Below are 21,698 nucleotides of genomic sequence, written 5' to 3'. Positions count from 1 at the left end.
TTTACCGACTTCAAAGGAGGAGGTTCTCAATTCATCGTTATTTTTTTTAATTTGTTTTTTCTATTTTGATTCTAGATTAGCTACAATAGTGAATGCATCCCGAATCGTGTACATAGAACAGGGATCGGTCCTGGAGCAAGGAACACATATCGAATTACTGGAGAAGAAGGGAGCGTATTGGAGACTCGTCCAAGATGACATGACGCACAAGTAAGTTAAGGCGATACATTCAAAACTGATTGAAACGCATCTGCGTGGATTAATAGCGCTTTAGCCCCTTTAACACTTATAAAAATTTCCAAAATCATCACGACCATCATTTTATTTATTCTGGCTTAAAAACTAAATAAGATAATTTTACATGTACGATTACAAGCGAATATTGTATTGGAAAAAACAATTTATTATTTACTTATTTACTATTCTGCGTATATAGGAACATTTATTTAATCTATTCACGAAGCATCCTTACAGAAAGAATGATTTTAAGCTCTAAAGGTTGATGCATTTTGGCTGAAGTACGATCAAAACCAGGATAGGTAAAGTAATGAAACTGTATCTTAATCTTTGTATATTAAAATGATAGATACAAAGTAGGAATTTACTATTTTGGTTTAATACCTCAGGTTCATCGTTTTAATTACAATCTAGCTTTAGGCTTATAAGCAATTTAATTTTAATCAATACAATTTATATGGCAAAACAACGTTTGTCGGGTCAGCTAGTAACTAATAACTTAAAAAGTAGGTTGTTTATGTGTTTTTGTATACGTATTATTACAATTATATTTATGTGTACTTGCCACTTCACTCTATACTATAGAGTTTAGATGATTAGCATCAATCTCATTATGAATTATCTATAAATGATGTCGCACGGATCGTGAAAATTCACTCACGTGCTTTTTTCTCTAATGATTATAGGAAATCATTAAAACGCCTCGTAATTACGCGTACCAGTGAGGCTCTTTTGCACAGGATGCCGGCTAGATTATGGGTACCACAACGGCGCCTATTTCTGCCGTGAAGCAGTAATGTGTAAACATTATTGTGTTTCGGTCTGAAGGGCGCCGTAGCTAGTGAAATTACTGGGCAGATGATACTTAACATCTTATGTCTCGAGGTGACGAGCGCGAGAGTATTGCCGCTAAGAATTTTTGTATATTTCAAGAATCCTGAGCGGCACTGCATTGTAATGAGCAGGGCGTATCAATAACCATCAACTGAAAGTTCTGCTCGTCTCGTCCTTTATTTTCATAAAAAAAAATTAAGTCTAAGTAATTATTATTTCTTAGACAAAATAAATAGACGAGTACCGAGCATTTTATATAATACCTATGTTCTGACCCGACCGTTTTTATTGCAGAAGTATTGAGAAGTTGGAAGAAGCTACAGAAGATGAAGAAGAGATTATAGAAGAGAATCCAAAACTCAGGCGCAACAGCAGTGTCTGCTTTCATAGAGGTATTGTTATATTAAGTTCAATATTTTTTTTAACAATTTTACGAACTAATCTACGATCGATATTTTTGTTAGCTGCTTCGCTTACAGTAAATCTTCTAATATATAAAAATCTCGTGTTATGGTGTTAAACTTTGAACTCCTCCGAAACGGAGGAGTTCAAAGTTTATGTTTATGTTTCTCATGAAATTTTGAGTACATATTGGGTAGGTCTGAGAATCGGACAACATCTATTTTTCATCCCCCTAAATGTTAAGGGTGGTCCACGATTTTTTTTTTAATTTTTTTTACCATTTTTTTTTTTAAATATTTGATTATGAGTCAGCATTATATACAACTTCAAATTTTCACTTATCTACGATCAACAGTTACTTTTGTATCGCGATTTTAATATCGGCAATACAACGTTTGCTGGGTCAGCTAGTCTTTTTATAAAAAAGTCACCAATCCATTATTTATTTATTTATTCAACCAATAAAGCCTCTCTCCTGACAGAGTAACCTTTTGCAATACAGGTTTGACTTTAACTTAAGTATTTAAATTATCTTATATACCTTAATACCTCAGAATTACTATGAACAAATTATAATATATACAATTTTACAATTATTAACATAATATTTATACAGAAAAAAAATTAATTTTAAAATATATTTGACAATTGCCTTACATTATTATTACAAAATAATTTATAATTTACTAGCTGACTCGACAGACGTTGTTCTGTACATAATAAATAAAATACAGTTGTTTTTTATGAATTCTCAATAGTATTTCATTACATCCAGAATTATTTCGTAAAATATGCTCCCTGTTGTTATAGTGAAATTGTTTCACGGCAGAACTGTCAAACTGTGCGTAAATAAATTTTCTCATAGAAAATATGTCCATACAAAACAAATATTGAAAATAAAAATAATTTTGGGTCCCAAATCGAAATAAAAACTATCCTATCTCTCAAGTTGGACTAAACTGCACACCATGAAGTAATCCCCATTAAAGTCCGTTCATTAGTTAGGAGTCCGTCGCGGACAAACAACGTGTCACTTAATTTATATATATTAAGATAAGATAAAATGACAGGTTAAAATAAAATTATTATATAGTAATAATGATGATAAAGAATGATATCCCAGAAGTCCTGACCCCAGTTTCTACTTTATTGCGAAGATGTTCTTCTTATGCTCGGATTTCATTAGCGGGCTACGTCGAATATTCGCCGCTAATGAAGCCACGCCAATCGCGGTGTGTGTCGGGCGCAGACAATTGCACATCGCGGCCCTGTCGATAAACGGGCGTTCATCAAAGGGTTTTGTCGCGACAACATTCGCCTGCGTGGCTTCACTTCGCCGCTTCATTATAATTCACGTCGATCACGCGGTAGGCGATGTAGTATACTGCGTAGATGTAGCCAAGAACATCGCGGTATACCGTAAACGATATTTTTGTACAGCGCGACACGAAAATTCGCTCGCTAATGAAGCCCCAGCAAAATAGATGTTTCACTTACTTTGATTCCGGCGAGGGAATTGTTGAAACAATGCTGTACTGTTCTATTACTGCATTTGGACCTCGCCCCGCACCGCGGCGTACATTCAGTCTTTGTACTTGTGCGCAAATTTAATATTATGATGTAATGATTTTATAGACGTGTGGGAATATTCGAAAGATTCGAAGTTTGTGATGCTAATTGTACACAAACAATGCCAATTCAAGCTCTAAAGGTTGATGCATCCAATGTACGTTAAGCTCTGTTCAAACTGAGGCGAATAACGCGCGGAACGCGGGACGCATTTTAGAGCAATTCGCTCGCTCGCTTAGCCTCTCAAACTGACGCGACTTCCCGCGTGTCGTTTTTGGTACTTCAGTGGAGAAACATCATGTCTATTGCTTTGGAAGATGAAGTTTTACTGTTGTTACTGTTAACTGTTGAAGAATAACAAGAAACAGTTCCATATTGAATCGCATTGTAAGACCAAATAGTCCCGCCGGGCCTTGTTTCGCGTCAACTTGAGCGACTACTCGCGTCAATTTGAACACGTCCATACAAGTTAGCTGACCTAATCGGCGCGAGCGACTTCCGTCCCACGTCCTGCGCGTTATTAGCCTCAGTTTGAACAGAGCTTTAATTTATATTTATACAATTTAATTTTTTATTCATTTTAATGAAATAATTTATATTATTTAAACACGGTTCATATATTGGATGCAGCACCTTATAAATAAATTGTTATATATATTACAGCTATTGTAAAATACTCTTGCTTGATTGAAAAGAGTGGCCGTTGCGTGTCTTGTGTATGTTCTTCTCACGAGCTCAACTTTTTCGGAACACATGTTCGGAAAAAGTTATCATATGGTAAATTCAGTAATTTAAAAGAAATATTTATAGTGACTACTAAAAAGCGCTTACTTGAAGCCTAATTGAATAAAGTTTTTTTGAATTAGACTTTGAAGGCTATTCTTTCTTTCTATTCGACACCTTATACCATCCTGTTAAAGTTCCGGATTTAAAAATCATTTGTTGAATCTTTAGGGTCTTAGGTCTTTCATTATTATACATTGTTTCAGAAACACCAGTCAGGAATAGTTTGATACGAGGTAGTCGTCGTATGGGGTCTATAGCTTCGGGGTCACCACCGCCTGATCTGATACCACAAGTGAGTATACATAGTATAGAGATACACAATACCAGCACAACCTAAAGACCAACGCTGTTGAACGACATAATATGGGGTATCCGTGGTCTGTTGCATCTGCGTAGCAACACAATCTATTTGGCCACTTGAAGTTGCGTGGAGACACTACTAAATTTGTGTCTAGTACTGTACTGGCAACGTATAATGGACCCTCCATTTATTTTCCTCCGTCTTTAAAGCATTTGTGTCTAATAATATGCGCCGCTCCAGCCGCGTTTGCATAATAAATTGCATGAGAATTTGCTAATCACAAGAGTGTTGCCACCCTTTAAGGCAAATAAACAAAACTAAAACATATAAATCCAAAAACCGAAAACATATTGGTATTTGTAATCTCAAAAAATATTGCAATGTCATAAATATAATACAAAACATAATTAGCCTTATAACTGTCGTTATTTGTCGTTCTGTAGAGGGCCCTCCTCCTTTTCTGTTCCGTCCAACGCATACTCGTACTGCCTGTTGACGACATGCAAGAGAAAGTATTTGACAAAAAATTGTGTGCAGAAATTCCAGAACACTTCTTCCAGGACATACGTGTTTTTGGGTTATCATCATCATCATCATCCGGACGACGTCCACTGCTCGACAAAGGCCTCCCCCAAAGATTCCCACGACGATCGGTCCTGCGCTGCCATCATCAAAGTATTCCGGCGATCTTAACCAGATCGTCGGTCTATCTTGTGGGGTTGTTGGGAAATCCTTACAAATTTGTGAAATAAATGTTAATCATATAGAATCTCCATTACGTGCGCGAGGCTTCTATCGCATTATTTTCTTTAGGTACTTAAACACACATACTTTCATCTGCACGTTTTCTAGTAACATAGACCATAATAAACACTTAATTGCACGTTTACTCAAGAAGTGCTTTTATTCACCAGGAACCTGATGTGGAAGAAAAAGAACCAGAGATTATAGTTTCTAGTTGGCAGATTCTGAAGCTGAACAGCAAAGAGTGGCCCTTACTAGTGGGAGGAGGACTGGCATCACTGACAATTGGTGCCACAATGCCAGTGTTTGCTTTCTTATTTTCAAAACTATTCGGGGTGAGTTTCAGTCAGTAAGTTCTTAAAAGTTAATATAAGGTTCATATTTTGTGTGAAAATTGTGCAAACTTTAAAAAACCGACTAGAATACCTACGCATATTTTAAAACGTCACTAAAAAATCTCGTTTTTTTTACATCACTTGGGTTTTTCTATCTAATTCAAATTCAAATTTTCAAATTCAAATATTTTTATTCAAAATAGGATTTATAATCACTTATTGAACGTCAAAATCTACCACCCATTCAAAAGAGACTGCCTCAGACCTGAGAAGAATGGGCGCAAGAAACTCAGCGGGCTTTTTTTTATATAAAATATGGATTACAATGTAATATCGTACAATATAATATAATATAATATCGCTTAATAATAACATAGATAATGCCTACTACTCGGTTAAGTCGAGTTAGTAAGTCTTTACGATAGTCGTTACGAAATTCAAAAGAATTGATAAAAAACGTTCGTGTAGTAAAAGTTACTATAACATAAATGACTTTCTAAATGATGCTACATATTGGGAATGGAGCGACCGCCCTCAGGCTATTAAATAATAAGTTTTTATGACAAAAAAAGAAGCCCGCTGAGTTTGTTGCGTCCGTTCATCTCAGGTCTGAGGCATACTAGTTCGATAAGTGATATCGTATCCTATTCAGAATAAAGTACTTATATGTACAATTTGTTATGTTTTAAAGTGACAACACTCACTTCTGAGATTAATTACTCAAATAAAACTGAAAATAACATTTTATAAACTCAATCACTAATTAGTAGTGTTTAGATTTGCAAGCCAATTTCCTAATATGCAAATATTGGGGTTGAGCAGGTTATCAACTGTAAAGTAGATCCTGTAGATGAAGCCACAACCTGAGAGTTGAACAAAGCATACAAGATTTTATCAACGATACGTCACTCGAACGATTGGCTCAGTTGGTAAAGCGCTCGCACGAAACGCGGTAGGCCGCGTGTTCGAGTCCCGCATCGTTCATTAAATTTTGTTTTCAGTTTTATTCGTGTACAATATTTGAACTTGAATTTAGATTATTATGGATTTTCTTACAATAACACCTAATTTCTACACCACAGATGTTCTCATGGCCAGACAGAGAAGCAATTCTGCACCAATCCCAGTTGTACGCTGGTCTCTTTGCCTGTGCTGCAGTAATCAGTGGTCTGGTTACTTTCCTGCAAGCTTACCTGTTTGGACTAGCTGGTGCTAAGCTCACAGATCGGCTTCGCATCATGACGTTTGCGAACTACCTGAGACAGGACCAGGGATGGTTTGATGAAGCCTCTAACTCCGTGGGGGCGCTGTGTGCCAGATTGGCCTCTGACTGTGCCGCAGTACAAGGCGCTACAGGTAATTTAATTAAATTTATTTATTTACATTTAGGTAGAATAACAGATAATAGGATAAAACTATGATCTCATATCAAGTACAGGATATTTTATTAGATCCTGAGATCACATTAAAATTGTACACATAATTCAGCAAATACAGTAAATAAAATTAAAAACAATAAATAAAATAATGTGGTGTCCACACAACAGAACATGCATATAACAATAATGAAATATACGAAAGTAAAATGATGATTTTGATTTTGAGCTTTGCTGGCTTTTAACAAATTCTCAGAAACGTTACATTTCTTATTGCGAACAGTACAATAACTGTCAGCCAATAATTAATTGCAAATTCATGATTTTCTATTGTTGCTTTAAGTCGATTATGACATCATTAAAACCTGATGGATTATTTTAGGTAGTCGCCTAGGTACAATGCTGCAGGGTGTCAGCACCATGGTCCTTGGAGTGGGCCTGGCAATGTTCTACTCCTGGAAGATGACCCTCGTCAGTCTCTTGAGTGTGCCTTGTGTAAGTAAATATAGTCCATACTAAAGTAACATAAAGAAATGAATTATGAAAGTTCTGCCAACGAGAAGAGATAAAAGAGGTCATTCACCCAAAACACGTCTACAGCGTGGAACTAAAATGGCGAAACAAATGAGTACAGCTATTTAACCGTAAACATAAATAAAAATCAAAAATAATACATATTAATTCATTTAAATAAATCAATATTCCTTATTGTTAATTCGGAACAACTTAGTTATAGTAGACGCTTGCTAGCGTAGGCACTGATATCTGCCTACTTGTCCCACGCCTCGGCGTATCGTTTAAAACTCGATAGAGTTTTCGAAGTAGTTATTAAGTTCAGACTGTCAAATGTTGCAACTTTTTTTCTTTTTATTGTGTCCATGTCAGAATTTGTTCGAACTATTTTCTTTTTAGTACAGAGACTAAAAAGCAAATTGTGTGGTTTTATGAAACCGCGATGCCAGTGAATTTTTTTTTCACAAAATAACATTTTAATATCAGCCTAAAATTAAAATAAATTATATATTGTCCTTTAAATATTCATAAAATTAAAATATAATGTAATAAAAATAACCTTTGTCAGTTGTGGGGTTAGAACCTGCTCCCTCTAACCACCGACATCAGCGCTGACGGTCGGTCGATCAACATCCGAGAGCATTTGAACGATATTATAATTCTACGGTCTACAAGAGAACCAAAGTGCTATCTTGATATCAATCTACAGTTAGTCAGCATGTTCAGTTAGGCTGTGCAAAGCAATAGATTACTTCACCACGAGTCTTGAAAATCGAAATATAATGATGAATTAATATTTAATTTACAGGTTATTGGAGGTATATGTCTCGAAGGCTGGATCAACAAGAAAACCGAGGCAAAAGAACGTAATGCTATCGAGAACGCATCCAGATTAGCAACAGAGGCTGTGCTCAATGTCCGAACTGTACATAGCTTAGGTAAGACTTGGTTTGATTAGGGTGATACCAAAGAATATGTAACAGTACAAGTACAGAAGTCTCACTCCGCAAAATCAATTAAAGAAATAGGGACTCTTACGCCCATACAATAAGGTGTAATTCAGATCGCACAGCGCTATTAACCTACATTTTTATTCACCTAAAAGTAGCCTCTCTTTCTAACGCGTGACTCTTACCTCTTCTGACGACATAAGGGTTGTCTTCTTTACCTAAAACTGTACCTACTATGAGTATAAGTTCAACTTATAAAAATAGATCAGTTTTTTCTATAATATTGATAGGTATGTATTTATTCGTAACTTTAAATCAATATTTTTTCTGTCAAACCACATTACTTGCAGATATACGTTGGAAGACCACGACATGGTCAAACCTACTTAGTATAGGTAATACATAGGTAGCTATCATGAATGGTAATTTCATTACAATAATAATAACTTTCAGTTAGTTTATCGTCTTCAGGAAGCTTAAAAAGATAAGTTTGGATCGCAATGATTTAATATGCTTTGCCTTTTTTTATGTTTCCGACTCTTAAATGATTGGTCTAGATTTGAAATAGGTGACCAACAAAGCTCGCGCGAGCTTTGTTGGTCACATATTCGTTCAGACTGTCAAAGTTGCTACGATTCCGTTACCTGCACAGAGAGTGAGACAGGCCTGGTGATACGATGAAAAAGAGAGTCTCTCTTCTCCGAACATTTGAAGGATGAAACAATATTTAATCTAATATTATAAAAAAAAGTGTGTATGTTCTTATATACGAACAGATGAAGTCATACTTATTTAACGTAACAAAAGAAAAACTATTCCACGTGCTATTTTATTAAAGTTGAAAGAACAGTATTGTAATAAAGGTATATTATATTATAATGACCAATGAAAATATTATTATACCGCATAATTTAGTGAAATAACGTTTATTTTAATTATTTTTATATAATTAGACAAAAATATTTTCAATTCTATTTTACAACTTATATATATTGAAATTTTGTTTAATTCTCATCCATTCGTTGTGGTTCAGTAGACATATGAGCTAAAACAGGCTATGGTAACTGAAGTATGAAACAAATGATCTAGTTGACCAATTAAAGTGAGGGTGTCGAATTTTCGTGACGGTGTGTACGTGCAACGTTAAAGTTCACTCTTATGATTTTTCCCTAACGCGCCAAAAGAAGCATCACTTAAAAAATCATTTTAGTAATTTTAGTGTAACTCAAAAATTAATTGAATGATTTTAAATTTCCTTCCACCTAAATAACTCCAGATCTTAAATTATTTATACATACATCTAGATGATATGGCATGACTAGACTATGACAGCTGTGAAAACGTCGAATAAAAACTTTAGAGCTAACCTCTATTTTGAGCAACTCACGCACACTAACACAAAGTGTCATACAAATCGCGAGTATAAGACGTAGCTTGTCACGCACACTAAACATATATTTCTTTTCTGTTTTTATCGGTTGTCTAACAGCAAGAGACTCTATCTAGACGTGTAAATTATCGAAGCTCTATATTATCAGCGAGAAACATGCTTTGATTTTTGATTTAATATTTTATTCATAGGTTTTGGTCTTATTATTTGCAGAGCTGCAAAATTAAATCAAATGCTTATTCAGTCATACAAATGATTTAAGTTTTCTTTAGTGTTAATTCCGCCAATATTTGTTTTTAAACAATTCGACACCTGTTTCGCTTCTACACGAGGCATCCTCAGTACGTGTTGTCTCGCCAAAATCTGGCACGATAGTCTCGTGAGTCTCTTAAATCATTTGTATAATTATGGATTACCGCAAAGTAACGCCTACTTCAATAAATTTTCTATCCAGTCATTCCTATTAAACAAAAAAATATTACAGGTGTCGAAGAATACATCCTTTCAAAGTATTCCAAGGCTTTGGATGAGGCAGAGAAGCAAGCGAGCAGTGCGCGATGGATTCGAGGACCGATCTATGGACTGTGTCTTTGTTCACCCACCCTGGGATATGCCGTGTCAGTGGCGTATGGTGGTTATCTGATCGCAAGAGAAGACCTAAAATATGAATACGTTATTCTGTGAGTTATTAGCAGAGACCTAGTTAACTTATGTGTCGTAGAAGTTCGAGAGAATACTAGCAAAATCTCTTTATAAGTTAATAAGGTTAGGATTTCGAGACCCGTAACTGCGTATCAACGTAATTTTACAATCAATGACGTTACGTTTCCATCTTATTTTTTTCTCTATATTCGTATTATCCTACCATTTCCCTAGTACGTTAATTCAATTGCAGTATGATGTCAACGGCATTTTAGCACCAAATCTAAAATATTTCTACTACTATTAAAAGGGCTGTCGATGCTTTAGACAAATAAAATTTGAAAACAAAATTTTATGAACGATGCGGGACTCGAACCCACGATCTCTGGCATTCCGTGCGAGTGCTCTTCCAACTGACCGACTGATCTTTAAAAACATAATAATTATGATACTGTTGTCATCTCAACCAAACGTTAAAATTCTGAATAAGACAGGCATTGGAACTCTTTAATGAAGCCACGTATCTATAGCCATATTTGGGCTTATTACAATTATGGACGCTGCTTGTGGTGACTGGTCCATCCTGTCTTAAAGGATATTTATTTTATATTGATAATAAAAGATTTTAAGTTATTAGTTTAAAAATAACCAATACTTATTTACATTGCATGAGAATTAAATTATCTTGTGTGCTCTTTTGAGTTTTGTTTTATGATAAAGATTTTCTTGCCATTTGTTCACATTAAAGCTAAACTTATTCCAAGTGGTGGTAAAATCTTTGGCATTCATAAGTGTCATTTTGACCTAAGTGAAGAAATGTAATTCTTTCTTTGTATACTAGATATTAAATACCAGCTAGAGAATATTTTATTTTCTTCTTCTTATAGGTCTGTCCCTGAGTGCTGAGGAACGAGACTCCGTTTGAAAATTTTCTTGACAGCCGCTCTCAACTTCTCCCTGTGTAAAGCGTAACTCAGGGGGATATCCATCTCTATTGCGATTTGGGCTTCTACCTCTAGGCCTTATAGGCAGTTCAGTTCCCTCATCACCATAAGCCTTATACAGATTAAATTTTTAACCAAAATTTATATACGTTGCGGGACTCGAACCACCACCTTTCGTCCGAGCGCTCTTTCCAACTGAGTCAACCGTTCGAGTACGCATGGGTCGTAAATTTTGGTATATCTTAGTCTCTCAGGTTATGGCTCCATCTACAGGATCTACTTTACAGTTGATAACCTGCTCAACGCCAACAATTTCATATTAGGAAATTGATTAGAGATGTCGCCCTTTTCAAATCTAAGCAGTTATTTTTAAAAGTGATAACTTAAAAAATAACAAATTGTTTAGACTGTAACCTTTTTAAGTTATTAGCGTCTCTGAGAGCTATGTAGCCAAAGTATTACAGCAGGAGACAGTTGGTGGCATATTATTTTTAAAATTTCAGTATTTAATTTAGTTTTGAATTCGGTATATTTGGTTAAAAAAAATTATTAGAAAATAAAAATTCCGGCAGAAAAAAATTTTGCGTTTAAGTTTTTTTTTCAAAAACTTTTGTGTATGTTTTAAGGAGATCTTCCACTGTTGTCGCAAACAGCCGCGTCATTTTCAAGGTTAAAAATTCAAAAGTATTTATTTGAGTGTGGTATTATATGTATGTTATTGTATTATTTGGAGAGTTTCTTGTGCCGCTTCTTCTCTCTCATAGCGCCATTTGTTTCCCAAGCCGTAGTAGTGTTAGAAACTTTTTTTGATGGAATAGGAGGAATAATGAGCGTACGGGTCACCTGGTGTTAATTGATCACCGCCGCCCACAGTCTCTTGCAACACCAGAGGAATCACAAGAGCGTTGCTGGCCTTTAGGAAGGTGTACGCGCTTTTTTTGAAGGTACCCATGTCGTATCGTCCCGGAAACACCGCATAAGGAAACTCATTCCACAGCGTTGTAGTACGAGGAAGAAAGTTCTTTGAAAACCGCACTGTGGAGGACCGCCACACATCCAGATGGTGGGGTGATATCCTAAAACTGACATCAAAAAGGATTCTAAAGGAATATATTTTTAGAAAATAAATGTCTTTTATGCCTTTTTATGTATTTTTATTATTCTATAATAATTAAACAATGTATCTAATTTTATATTTATTCAAAAATGTTTTTTATTTATTAGATTTATTAGATTAATATTTAAATGGGGATACATAGATGCACAATCTACTATTTAAGTACCAGCTTCAATCTACTCAGAATTTCTCTTATATTTTGATGAATAAATAAAATTGACATCCTATTTAGACTTATACCGACTTCACTGTTCAATTAACGATAGCCTATACCTTTTTTCAGAGTGTCTGAAGCACTTATATACGGTGCGTGGATGTTAGCAGAGGCATTGTCCTTTGCACCAAGCTTTGCTGGAGCCAAACGAGCTGGAGCCAGGGTTATGGCTGCCCTTCAGCGACAGCCTGCCGTCTTGGATTCTGGACTAGTAGACGACCCAAGCTGGGTAAGCAGCCCAAATTCAAAATTATTGATGCTAACAAAAACATTGTAATTATATGAAAAGGATGGCACGATTAAATTTAAAGTAAGGAGAAGATTGTTTGTCAGTTGACACGTCTTGCGTGTTAGCGTGGAAACACGTTACATACCTACTTAGCGTCAAAATGCGGTTCAATTTCCTTTAACGTTTCCTGTAGTATGGGTGCCAAACAACGGTATGTTTAAACAATCAACATTCAGAAAATTTATTGGTCACTCACTCGGAAACAATAATAATTTTAATATTTTCATACATGTGAAAAAGGATTCCACTTAAATGTGTTAGAGTAATTAGAAATAATAAAACACAAAAATAACATTGTTGTATGAACAAACAAATTTTGTCCCATCACCTTTGTTGCGTATCTCTTCCGGGGGTAATACGTCACAACAGCCGACCAATCACAGCGCGTCATTTCATGGAGCGAGGGTATAAAAGAGCGGCTTCCGGCTCACTTGATTCAGTCTCGTGCCAGATTTTGGCGAGACAACACGTCTTGAGGATGCCTCGTGTAAAGGCGAAACACGTGTCGAATTGCTTAAAGACAAATATTGGCGGAATTAACACTAAAGAAAACTCAAATCATTTGTATAATTAACATTCATTTATATGTCTTGGAAATTAATGTTACTCATAATACAAAAGTCATAATAGTCATCATACAAAACGTTTGCAAATTCCAAAAATCAGGATCTGCAGCTCAGTAGTCAGCGTAACCACTGGGCTTTGAGTTTTTAACGTTTTTTACATATATTATAATATTTTAGTCTCTATACTTTCTCTGTACGAGCATTTTTTTTCATACATTTTAATGTGAGAGAAGCATCAAGGAGTATACATACGACTCAGTGTACGGTATGATATGATCACCGTGGCCCATACACTCTTGTAACACCAGTATCAAAAATTGCTTACATACTAGAGTGTCGAATAAACATCTTCATCATCAGCCGGAAGATGTCCACAGCTGGACACAGGCTTCCCCCAAAGATTTCCACGACGATCGGTCCCTGCGCTGCCCTCACCCTACGTATTCCGGCGATCTGACCAGATCGTCGGCCCATCTTGAAGGGGTCCTACCAACACGTTTTCCGGTACGTGGTAGTCATTCGAGGACTTTACGTGCTCTGCCCACTGCCACTTTGTTTCGCAATCATTTGGGCTATGCCGGTAACTATGGTTCTCCTACGGATCTCCTTATTTCTGATTTGATCTCGCAGGGAAACTCCGAGCATAGCCCTCTCCATTGCCTTCTGAGCGACCGTGAGCTTTCTCATAAGGCCCAAAGTTAGTGACCACGTCTGCGTACCGTAAGTCATCACTGGCAACACACACTGGTTGAAAACCGTCGTCTTCAGAATAAACATACATAATATTAATTCGAAAACATATTTGTATGTGGCGAGAGATAGACTCAGGGTACCGTGGATAGTGCCCTTTGCTATTATATAAATATACTAGTTGACCCGGCAGACTTCGTACTGCCTCAGTGGATAAATAAAAGACCTAAACTTTTGTATAACATAAAGTTAACACAAACGAAAGGCATCCTTTTTTGAATGAAATTTTATTATTATTTTCGATATAATTACAAATGATGCTGCTTACGTACAAAACATAGTTTTCCTAAAATACAGGCTTTTTATAAGGTTTCAATTTGATTGATTTAAGGATTCAATTTGACAAACACATCAATTTATAGCTTTAAAATAAACTTTTTTGCATTTTTTGTTTTGTGGTGCGGTTAGGTTCAGAAATTTTATTTTTTGACAAAACTTAAGATTTATCAATCTACATAATATAGTTTGTTGTCAAATGTCAAATAAAAATTAACGGGGAAAAATCAAAATTGTGGTTTGTATTTAAATCCGAGGATTTTCATGTTTATTCAAACCTTTTAAACCTTCCCTGGACTTCCAGAAATAATTCAAGACCAAAATTAGCCAAGCCGTTCTTGAGTTTTAGCGAGACTAACGAACAGCAATTGATTTTTATATATATAGATTATATTATGTCTGTTTTTGTCCACAGAAAGCAAACGGTAGCATAGTCTTTAAAGACGTCCACTTCCGCTATCCCACCAGACCTAAGGTTCCGGTGTTACGAGGCCTGAATCTCAATATTCCCTCTGGGAAGACTGTAGCCCTGGTGGGTCCTTCAGGATGCGGGAAATCAACCATAATGCATCTGCTACTGAGAAGTTATGATCCAGAGAGCGGAAGTGTGGTATGTGATTTAAAGCCAAGTAGTCTTAAATCATGTTAGATAGATCTTATTTATTAGACAACGCACATTTAAATTAGTTAAAAGATATAACATATTATTTTAATAAATAAAAAAGAAATCCAGCATCGTTATATATTTAAAAAAAAAACTCTATATTATGTTAAGACAGGAATTTAAACATTTACGGCCTTATAATTAAAATTGCCATAAATTTATAAGTACTTGAGAATTAATTAATTATTAGTTTATTCCACGGGCTTATTCGCACGTATAATCTTTCCAACGTGTATTTGCAAGGCTGCTTGATATTAAGAAAACTTCAAAATAATTATTGTATTGTCAGTGTTGTCATCAATATAGTCAACATTTTGCATAATCTTTGTTTATTTACAGGTATAGCCTTATGTAAAGTTTATTTGTAAGGCCGAATAATTACGTCTTTCTTAGTGACATTATATGAGTGAAAATGTAGAAATATTGATTAAAATTATTTTTTGAATGTTTATACAAATAAAATGTTGTATTAATCTGTTACAGTCTCTTGATGGTAAAGATATTAAAAAAGCCCTCAGCCTTAAGAGGTCCAGAGCACAATTCGGTTTGGTTCAGCAAGAGCCAGTGATGTTCGAGAGAACAATCAGAGAAAACATCGCGTATGGAGATAACACTAGGGATGTGCCAGTCGATGAAATTATCGATGCGGCGACGAAGGCGAATGTACATAGCTTCATATCTAGCCTACCCTCGGTGAGTTAAAATATCAAGAGCAATAATGAATTATTATGTTATAGTGCAGAGAATCACGCAAGATAACAGTATATATAGATAAAGATAAACATAACGAAAGAAAGATGAAATTATCTATTTTTTTTATGGAATAGGAGGACAAGCGAGCGTACGGGTCACCTGGTTTTAAGTGATCACCGCCGCCCACAATCTCTTGCATCACCAGAGGAATCACAGGAGCGTTTCCGGCCTTTAAGGAAGGAGTACGCGCTTTTGAAACACCGCACAAGAAAGCTCATTCCACAGCTTTGTAGTATATGGAAGAAAGCTCCTTGAAAACCGAACTGTGGAGGACCGCCACACATCCAGATGGTGGGGATGATATCCTAACGTGTCGTGCGAAAGTGGAATTCGGCGGCAGGAATCAGGTTAAATAGCTCTTTAGAACACTCCCCGTGATAAATGCGGTAGAAGACGCACAATGAAGCGACATCTCTACGCAACACCAAATGATCTAGTCGTTCACAGAGCACATCTAATTGTAATTGTGATGTATGTTCGATTAGTTAATGCTGGATGCGGCAGAATAATTAAATTAGATAGTACTACTGCTCATGAAGAAATAGATATGGTGGCGATACTACCATAGATAATTGACACTTATATAACTGGTACTACCCCACACGAACACTGCACATAAAAATACTACTGCTACTACAGAAATAGGTATGGTGTAAGCAATGTTCGGGGTGACTGCTCAAAATAGTTCTAAAATCAAATTTAAAACTCTTGTTAAGCATGGAACGTATTCTTTTAGGATATTATAATCAATGACATTCTATACACATACAAGTATATATCATTTGCAGTCTGGTAGGGGAACGGCAAAAGTGTGCTTAAAGACATTATAAGCACACTTTTCTCCTGAGTCATGTGTCAATTACTGTCTCTGTTCGAACCAAACCTGAACTGAGTAAATGTTTTACATTGCTGATTATTGACCAAGAATATTTTTAACAACTGGAGTAAATGCGGTACACAAGGTTATATGGTGATACGGCCCCCGAGATGAACTGATGCCCTGATACCGATGAAAATACCAAATAGCACTACTTAAAAAATCGAATAGTATTTACCATTTGGCACTACATCTTTCATATACACCAAAATCAGAAGTGCCGTTTGGCACACTACACCCTGACCAAGTTCTGGCTCTCATTTTGTTTATAAGATAGTTTATTTTGCATGGTCTTATAGCTTGTTTCAATAGTTTTCTTAAATATTATCCTAATTATGAGCAATCTATTAATACACGTAAAATAAGTGCACTAAAATAGACGCTGCGCGCACGCCAAAATGGCGCCGATCTATAGCATACCGCGGCGTGGGGGCATTTGCCAATCATTTTCGACTGCTTTCTTTTTGAAGTTTTCATCATTTAAATTTAAGTTGTTATGAGTTCTGAATTTTATTTAATCTGTGTCTATAATAGTATTGCCGGAAAAATTAATACTTTTTTCCTTGACCCAGATGTTTTCATTGATTTTTCATCATTTTAATAATAATAATCGGTGTCACAACACAACACCTTTATATCACTGTATAATACAGAAAAAATAAATCTATGTTTATTTAACTATAAATATCCGGACGACCAAACTTTGCCCGGATTTTTCGAATGTACAAGACGTCAAAAAAAGCTTATAGGACATTTTGATTGAACCGGGGTCTTCTGCTTTCCGGATAACCCAATGTGATGGGACATTGAGCTATTATAGTTTTGTATATAGTCGTGAAATTTACAATTGTATTCTAATGTCATTGTAGCTGTTTCTCATTAAAACACGGATAAAATTAACATTATACATTTTTTAAAAATGAAACCTAGCTAGATCGATTTATCGGCCCCGAAATCCCCTGAATACTTATGGAAATCGTTGGAGACGTTTCCGAGATTCAGATTATACATATACAAGAATTGCTCGTTTTAAGATACACACTGTGACGTTATCGACATCAGGTTCTATGTGACCGGGTAGTACTTACGATACCGGGGAGCCGTTGGATGCATACCGCCCAAGATCGGTCGGAGGCCTACGTTCACCAATGACCGTTTGGCTTTTGTTCAAGATGATGGTAGTATAATTTGCACGTGTGAGGTCAATATTTTATTGGTATTTTATGGCGATTAGATAAGTTTCAGTAGTTATAACCACAGTAACAAAATACCAGTCGAAGCTGATTATGGTGTAATTTGTGGCAAATTCCATATTTTTACGTAATTTGTCTATATGTATAGAATGTCATTGGATATGATAAATATTTTTTTACGTACATGGATAGGTAGATGATACCTACTTACATTCATCATATTCATCAGCCGAAAGACGTCCGCTGCTGGACAAAGGCCTCCCCCAAAGATTTCCACGACGATCGGTCCTGCGCTGCCCTCATCCAACGTATTCCGGCGATCTTGACCAGATCCTCGGTCCATCTTGTGGGTGGCCTACTTACATTAGTAACCTTATATTATTATATTACAGGGTTACGAGACCGTACTAGAGGCCGGCAGCGCTGCTTTGTCCGGTGGTCAGAAACAGCGGGTGGCCATAGCGCGGGCATTGCTGCGAGACCCCAAGATATTGCTGCTAGATGAGGCCACTTCTGCACTGGACGCTGCAAGCGAAAAGGTATTAATTGACATCTATCAGCCGTACCCAATTTACTATCTACAGATAGAAATAAATTACTACCTTCCGCTGTCAAAAATCTGAAGCTGTCCCAATATATCCAATAAGTCACTCTTATCGCCTTATATTGCGACGCGTGAATTGCAATTTCCATACAAACTTCTATCGCTGGTAAGCTATATGTCTTCCCATTGACAGACGTGTACGGATAAGATGAATTACTGTCGATAAGTTTATTGGGACATAAAAGTCAACGATATTTACGATTTTTATCTCAAGTAGGCCACAACCGGTGATCATAGACTGAATATTGGGAACGGCGGTCAAAAATCAAAATCCATATTTTGATTTTGTTTTTAGTACTTATGCATCATTATTTTTTTACCTAATTTATAATAATAAATAATAATAAATTTATTCAATTACGAAAATGCACTTTATCCGACTTGGGGATCTCTAAGCAAAGAGACAGACTTAAAAGCCAGAAATGCACAGTCTTTGCTATATGGTAAATATCCATGAACAGCGAGTTTAGCTTAAAACACTAACATATAAGTGATTTTCTTGCAAGGCTTATCAAACATCTTATTACATTTATGATTATAAATATGACACTAATCAGAACTTACTGCAGATAAATTCTCAACCACATTGGGAAAAAGAGTACAAGTTTGTATACAATTCCGTAAAATGGCACTTATGAAGTTGTACAATTGACCAGGTCTTCTAAAAGGTTGGAAAGTGGTACGAAACTCGTTACCACTGTTTGAAAGCAATATTTACAGCTAGATCATTTACAACTATTTTAAATATAATCTATGGAAATACAGACCTATCTTAATATATATAAATTACGTGACACGTTGTTTGTCCGCGATGGACACGTAAACTAATGAACGGATTTTAATGGGAATTACTCCATGGAATGCAGTTTGGTCAAACATGAGAGATAGGATAGTTTTATTTTCGGTTTGGGACCCATAAATTTTTTTTTTTCAATATTTGTTTTTTATGGACATATTTTCTATGAGAGAACTTAGTGAAGCACGGTTTGACAGTTCCGCTGTGTTTCATTATAACAACAGGGAGCATTTTTAAAGAAATAATTGATGTTTTGAAATATTATTGGCAAATTCCTATAAAACAGTTTTTTTAATATCTACAGAACAACGTCTGTCGGGTCAGCTAGTAGTAATATAAAATATTATTTTATTAATAAACATAATTAATTCAAACGTTCATAAAAGATTTCGCCATCAAATAAATTACGGCACGATCTACCGTTTTCAGTGGTCTATATCCCTCTGCTTATTTATATGGAATAGGTGGATAAACGAACTTACGGTCACCTAATGGTAAAGTGATCACAGATGCCCAAACTTTGTAACAATACCAGACGAATTACAGGGGCGTTGTTGGCTTTTTTGTAATTAGACTGCTGAAGGAAGCTCCTTTCACAGTTTGATTATTCGTAGAAAGAATTTCCTTAAAAAGCGCACATTACACTGACTGGACTGCATATACTTATTACAACGTTTGCTGCGTTTCTTTGTACCGACTTCGTACGTACGCGCGCGGCGACATGCATTGTTAGCGCAGCCGGTTGCACGCACTCAAGAACATAAGCACACGCCTCTAATACGAGCCATCTGTCTTCTAGACTCTGTACTTGAGGTAGCACCACAGTGTGATCTATTTTCCAGTTCGATGGGATGTTTGGTCAAAGAATTTAAGAAAAGATTTGAGAGTATGATGCCTTATAAAATAAGATAACTAGTTTATAATTTTGATTGTTTTCTTTCTTTAGTTAAGTATCTTTGTAACGCTTTAGATTTAATATGTAATGTTACATTGTATTTTAATAAATAAATAAATCAAAGGAGACAAATTCATGGTTAGGATGTACTATAAATATTTGGTGAAATTCGCCAGTCAGGTCAAACGGCTCGTTTTTTTGAGATACTCATGGCATATAGATCTAAAAGTGCAACGAAAGAAAGTTCCAATCATAGGTTGTTGTGTGGTATTACTCGAGATCATGTGATTCAATTGATTTATCCATTACAGACGGTTCAGCAAGCATTGGAGACAGCATCAACTGGGCGCAGCACTGTGATCATCGCTCACAGACTGGCGACCGTCCGGCACGCTCATGTCATATGTGTTATCGACAGAGGTAAATATAATATATTCCTGGCTAAGCAGAAGTAGCTGTAATAAATTTAGTTGAAGTCCAATACTTGGGGCTTGCTTATCTGGTCTTTTACAGATGACATTTCAGGACCCAAGAGTTGTAATGGAAATATATTTATATACCATAGGCAGTGACAATAAGATATTGCAACAATACTCGATAAACGTTGCACATGGGGAGAAGAGCTGATAGAAACTCCCAGCCCATCTTTTAAACTATAGAACAACAAGATTACCATTAAATTTTAGGTGGCCTGCGCAGAACCAGTCAAGAGCCATGCATTATTATCATCTATATAAGCTACTATATTATAGCCTTCTTTATCAATTGAATACCAAGACCTAGGAAGGAGCCCTTAGTCCTAATTTCTAATAGCTCAATACTCATTTTATCCTATCAGGCTGAAAAGGGCTTTAATTCTGTTTTATGAAGCATTTTTTTTAAGCTTTTAGCCTCTTTACGCGAACGGCTAAGTTGTGGAACAATTATTAATTGCTATGTTTAGAACTTGTTCATTTTGTGTTTCATCCTTCAATTCGTCTAGCGTCAACCACTATCCAATAAGGCCTTTTCCACGTAAACGGAACAACAGCTAGATATAAGGAAAAACATTGACTATTAAGCTCGAAACCCGTGTTCGAATCCCTTTAGGTTCAACGCTTGTATGATGGCTTGTACGCATTATTAATTCACTTTGTTCAGAGCCTATTATACAACATTTTACCCCGGCAGCCTGTGGGTTGACTATACGCTAAAACAATACAGTGCTCTGCGGGTCCAGTATGATAATGCAATACAATGGATTCAGGGTACTTTTGTGCCTGCCATGAATCTGTAGTGCATTGTGAATTTTTGCTTTTTTTGCGCTCAGGCAAAGGGAAAGGGCTGCCCTCCGGGATAACGATGGGAGGGAGGTAGTGAATGTTCATTGCTCATGCATACTAACACAGCCGTCTGCGTTGGTTATGTGGGGCTCACGTCAAACTTAAGTACCTTTTCACTAAATACCACCTGACTAGTCTTGGGCAAGTGTCCTCTAAGCCTTCATCGGAGGCGACCTTCTCTTGGGGAAAGAAAGGCGCAAATGTTTGCCAAGGGTTGATTGCATTTTACATTAATGCGATAAACCGTGCACGTCCTTGATGCGTAGGTTACGGACTGCCGCAACAGTATTCTGAATTCATTCGCTAACTGATTTGACTGCCAGTTTGTAATATGATTCACCTACTGACTGCTTGATTCA

The 21,698-nt window shown here is 36.1% G+C and overlaps 1 protein-coding gene across 1 annotated transcript in view; it reads left to right on the top strand.

Moving 5' to 3' along the window:
• The window catches only part of LOC126964453 (multidrug resistance protein homolog 49-like), a 67,145-nt gene that overhangs the window by 42,407 nt on the left and 3,040 nt on the right, over positions 1–21,698 (top strand). The window contains exons 13-25 of the mRNA XM_050807552.1: positions 76–210; positions 1,366–1,463; positions 4,032–4,120; positions 5,044–5,208; positions 6,291–6,564; positions 6,967–7,079; positions 7,906–8,035; positions 9,922–10,117; positions 12,424–12,583; positions 14,651–14,845; positions 15,383–15,592; positions 18,115–18,261; positions 20,329–20,437. Coding sequence (XP_050663509.1) covers positions 76–210; positions 1,366–1,463; positions 4,032–4,120; positions 5,044–5,208; positions 6,291–6,564; positions 6,967–7,079; positions 7,906–8,035; positions 9,922–10,117; positions 12,424–12,583; positions 14,651–14,845; positions 15,383–15,592; positions 18,115–18,261; positions 20,329–20,437 — 2,021 coding nt within the window. The remainder of the gene's footprint in view (positions 1–75; positions 211–1,365; positions 1,464–4,031; positions 4,121–5,043; positions 5,209–6,290; positions 6,565–6,966; positions 7,080–7,905; positions 8,036–9,921; positions 10,118–12,423; positions 12,584–14,650; positions 14,846–15,382; positions 15,593–18,114; positions 18,262–20,328; positions 20,438–21,698) is intronic.

Source organism: Leptidea sinapis, chromosome 5 (assembly GCF_905404315.1).
Source record: "Leptidea sinapis chromosome 5, ilLepSina1.1, whole genome shotgun sequence".
Classification (NCBI taxonomy): domain Eukaryota; kingdom Metazoa; phylum Arthropoda; class Insecta; order Lepidoptera; family Pieridae; genus Leptidea; species Leptidea sinapis.
This window is presented reverse-complemented; position numbering and strand designations above follow the sequence as displayed.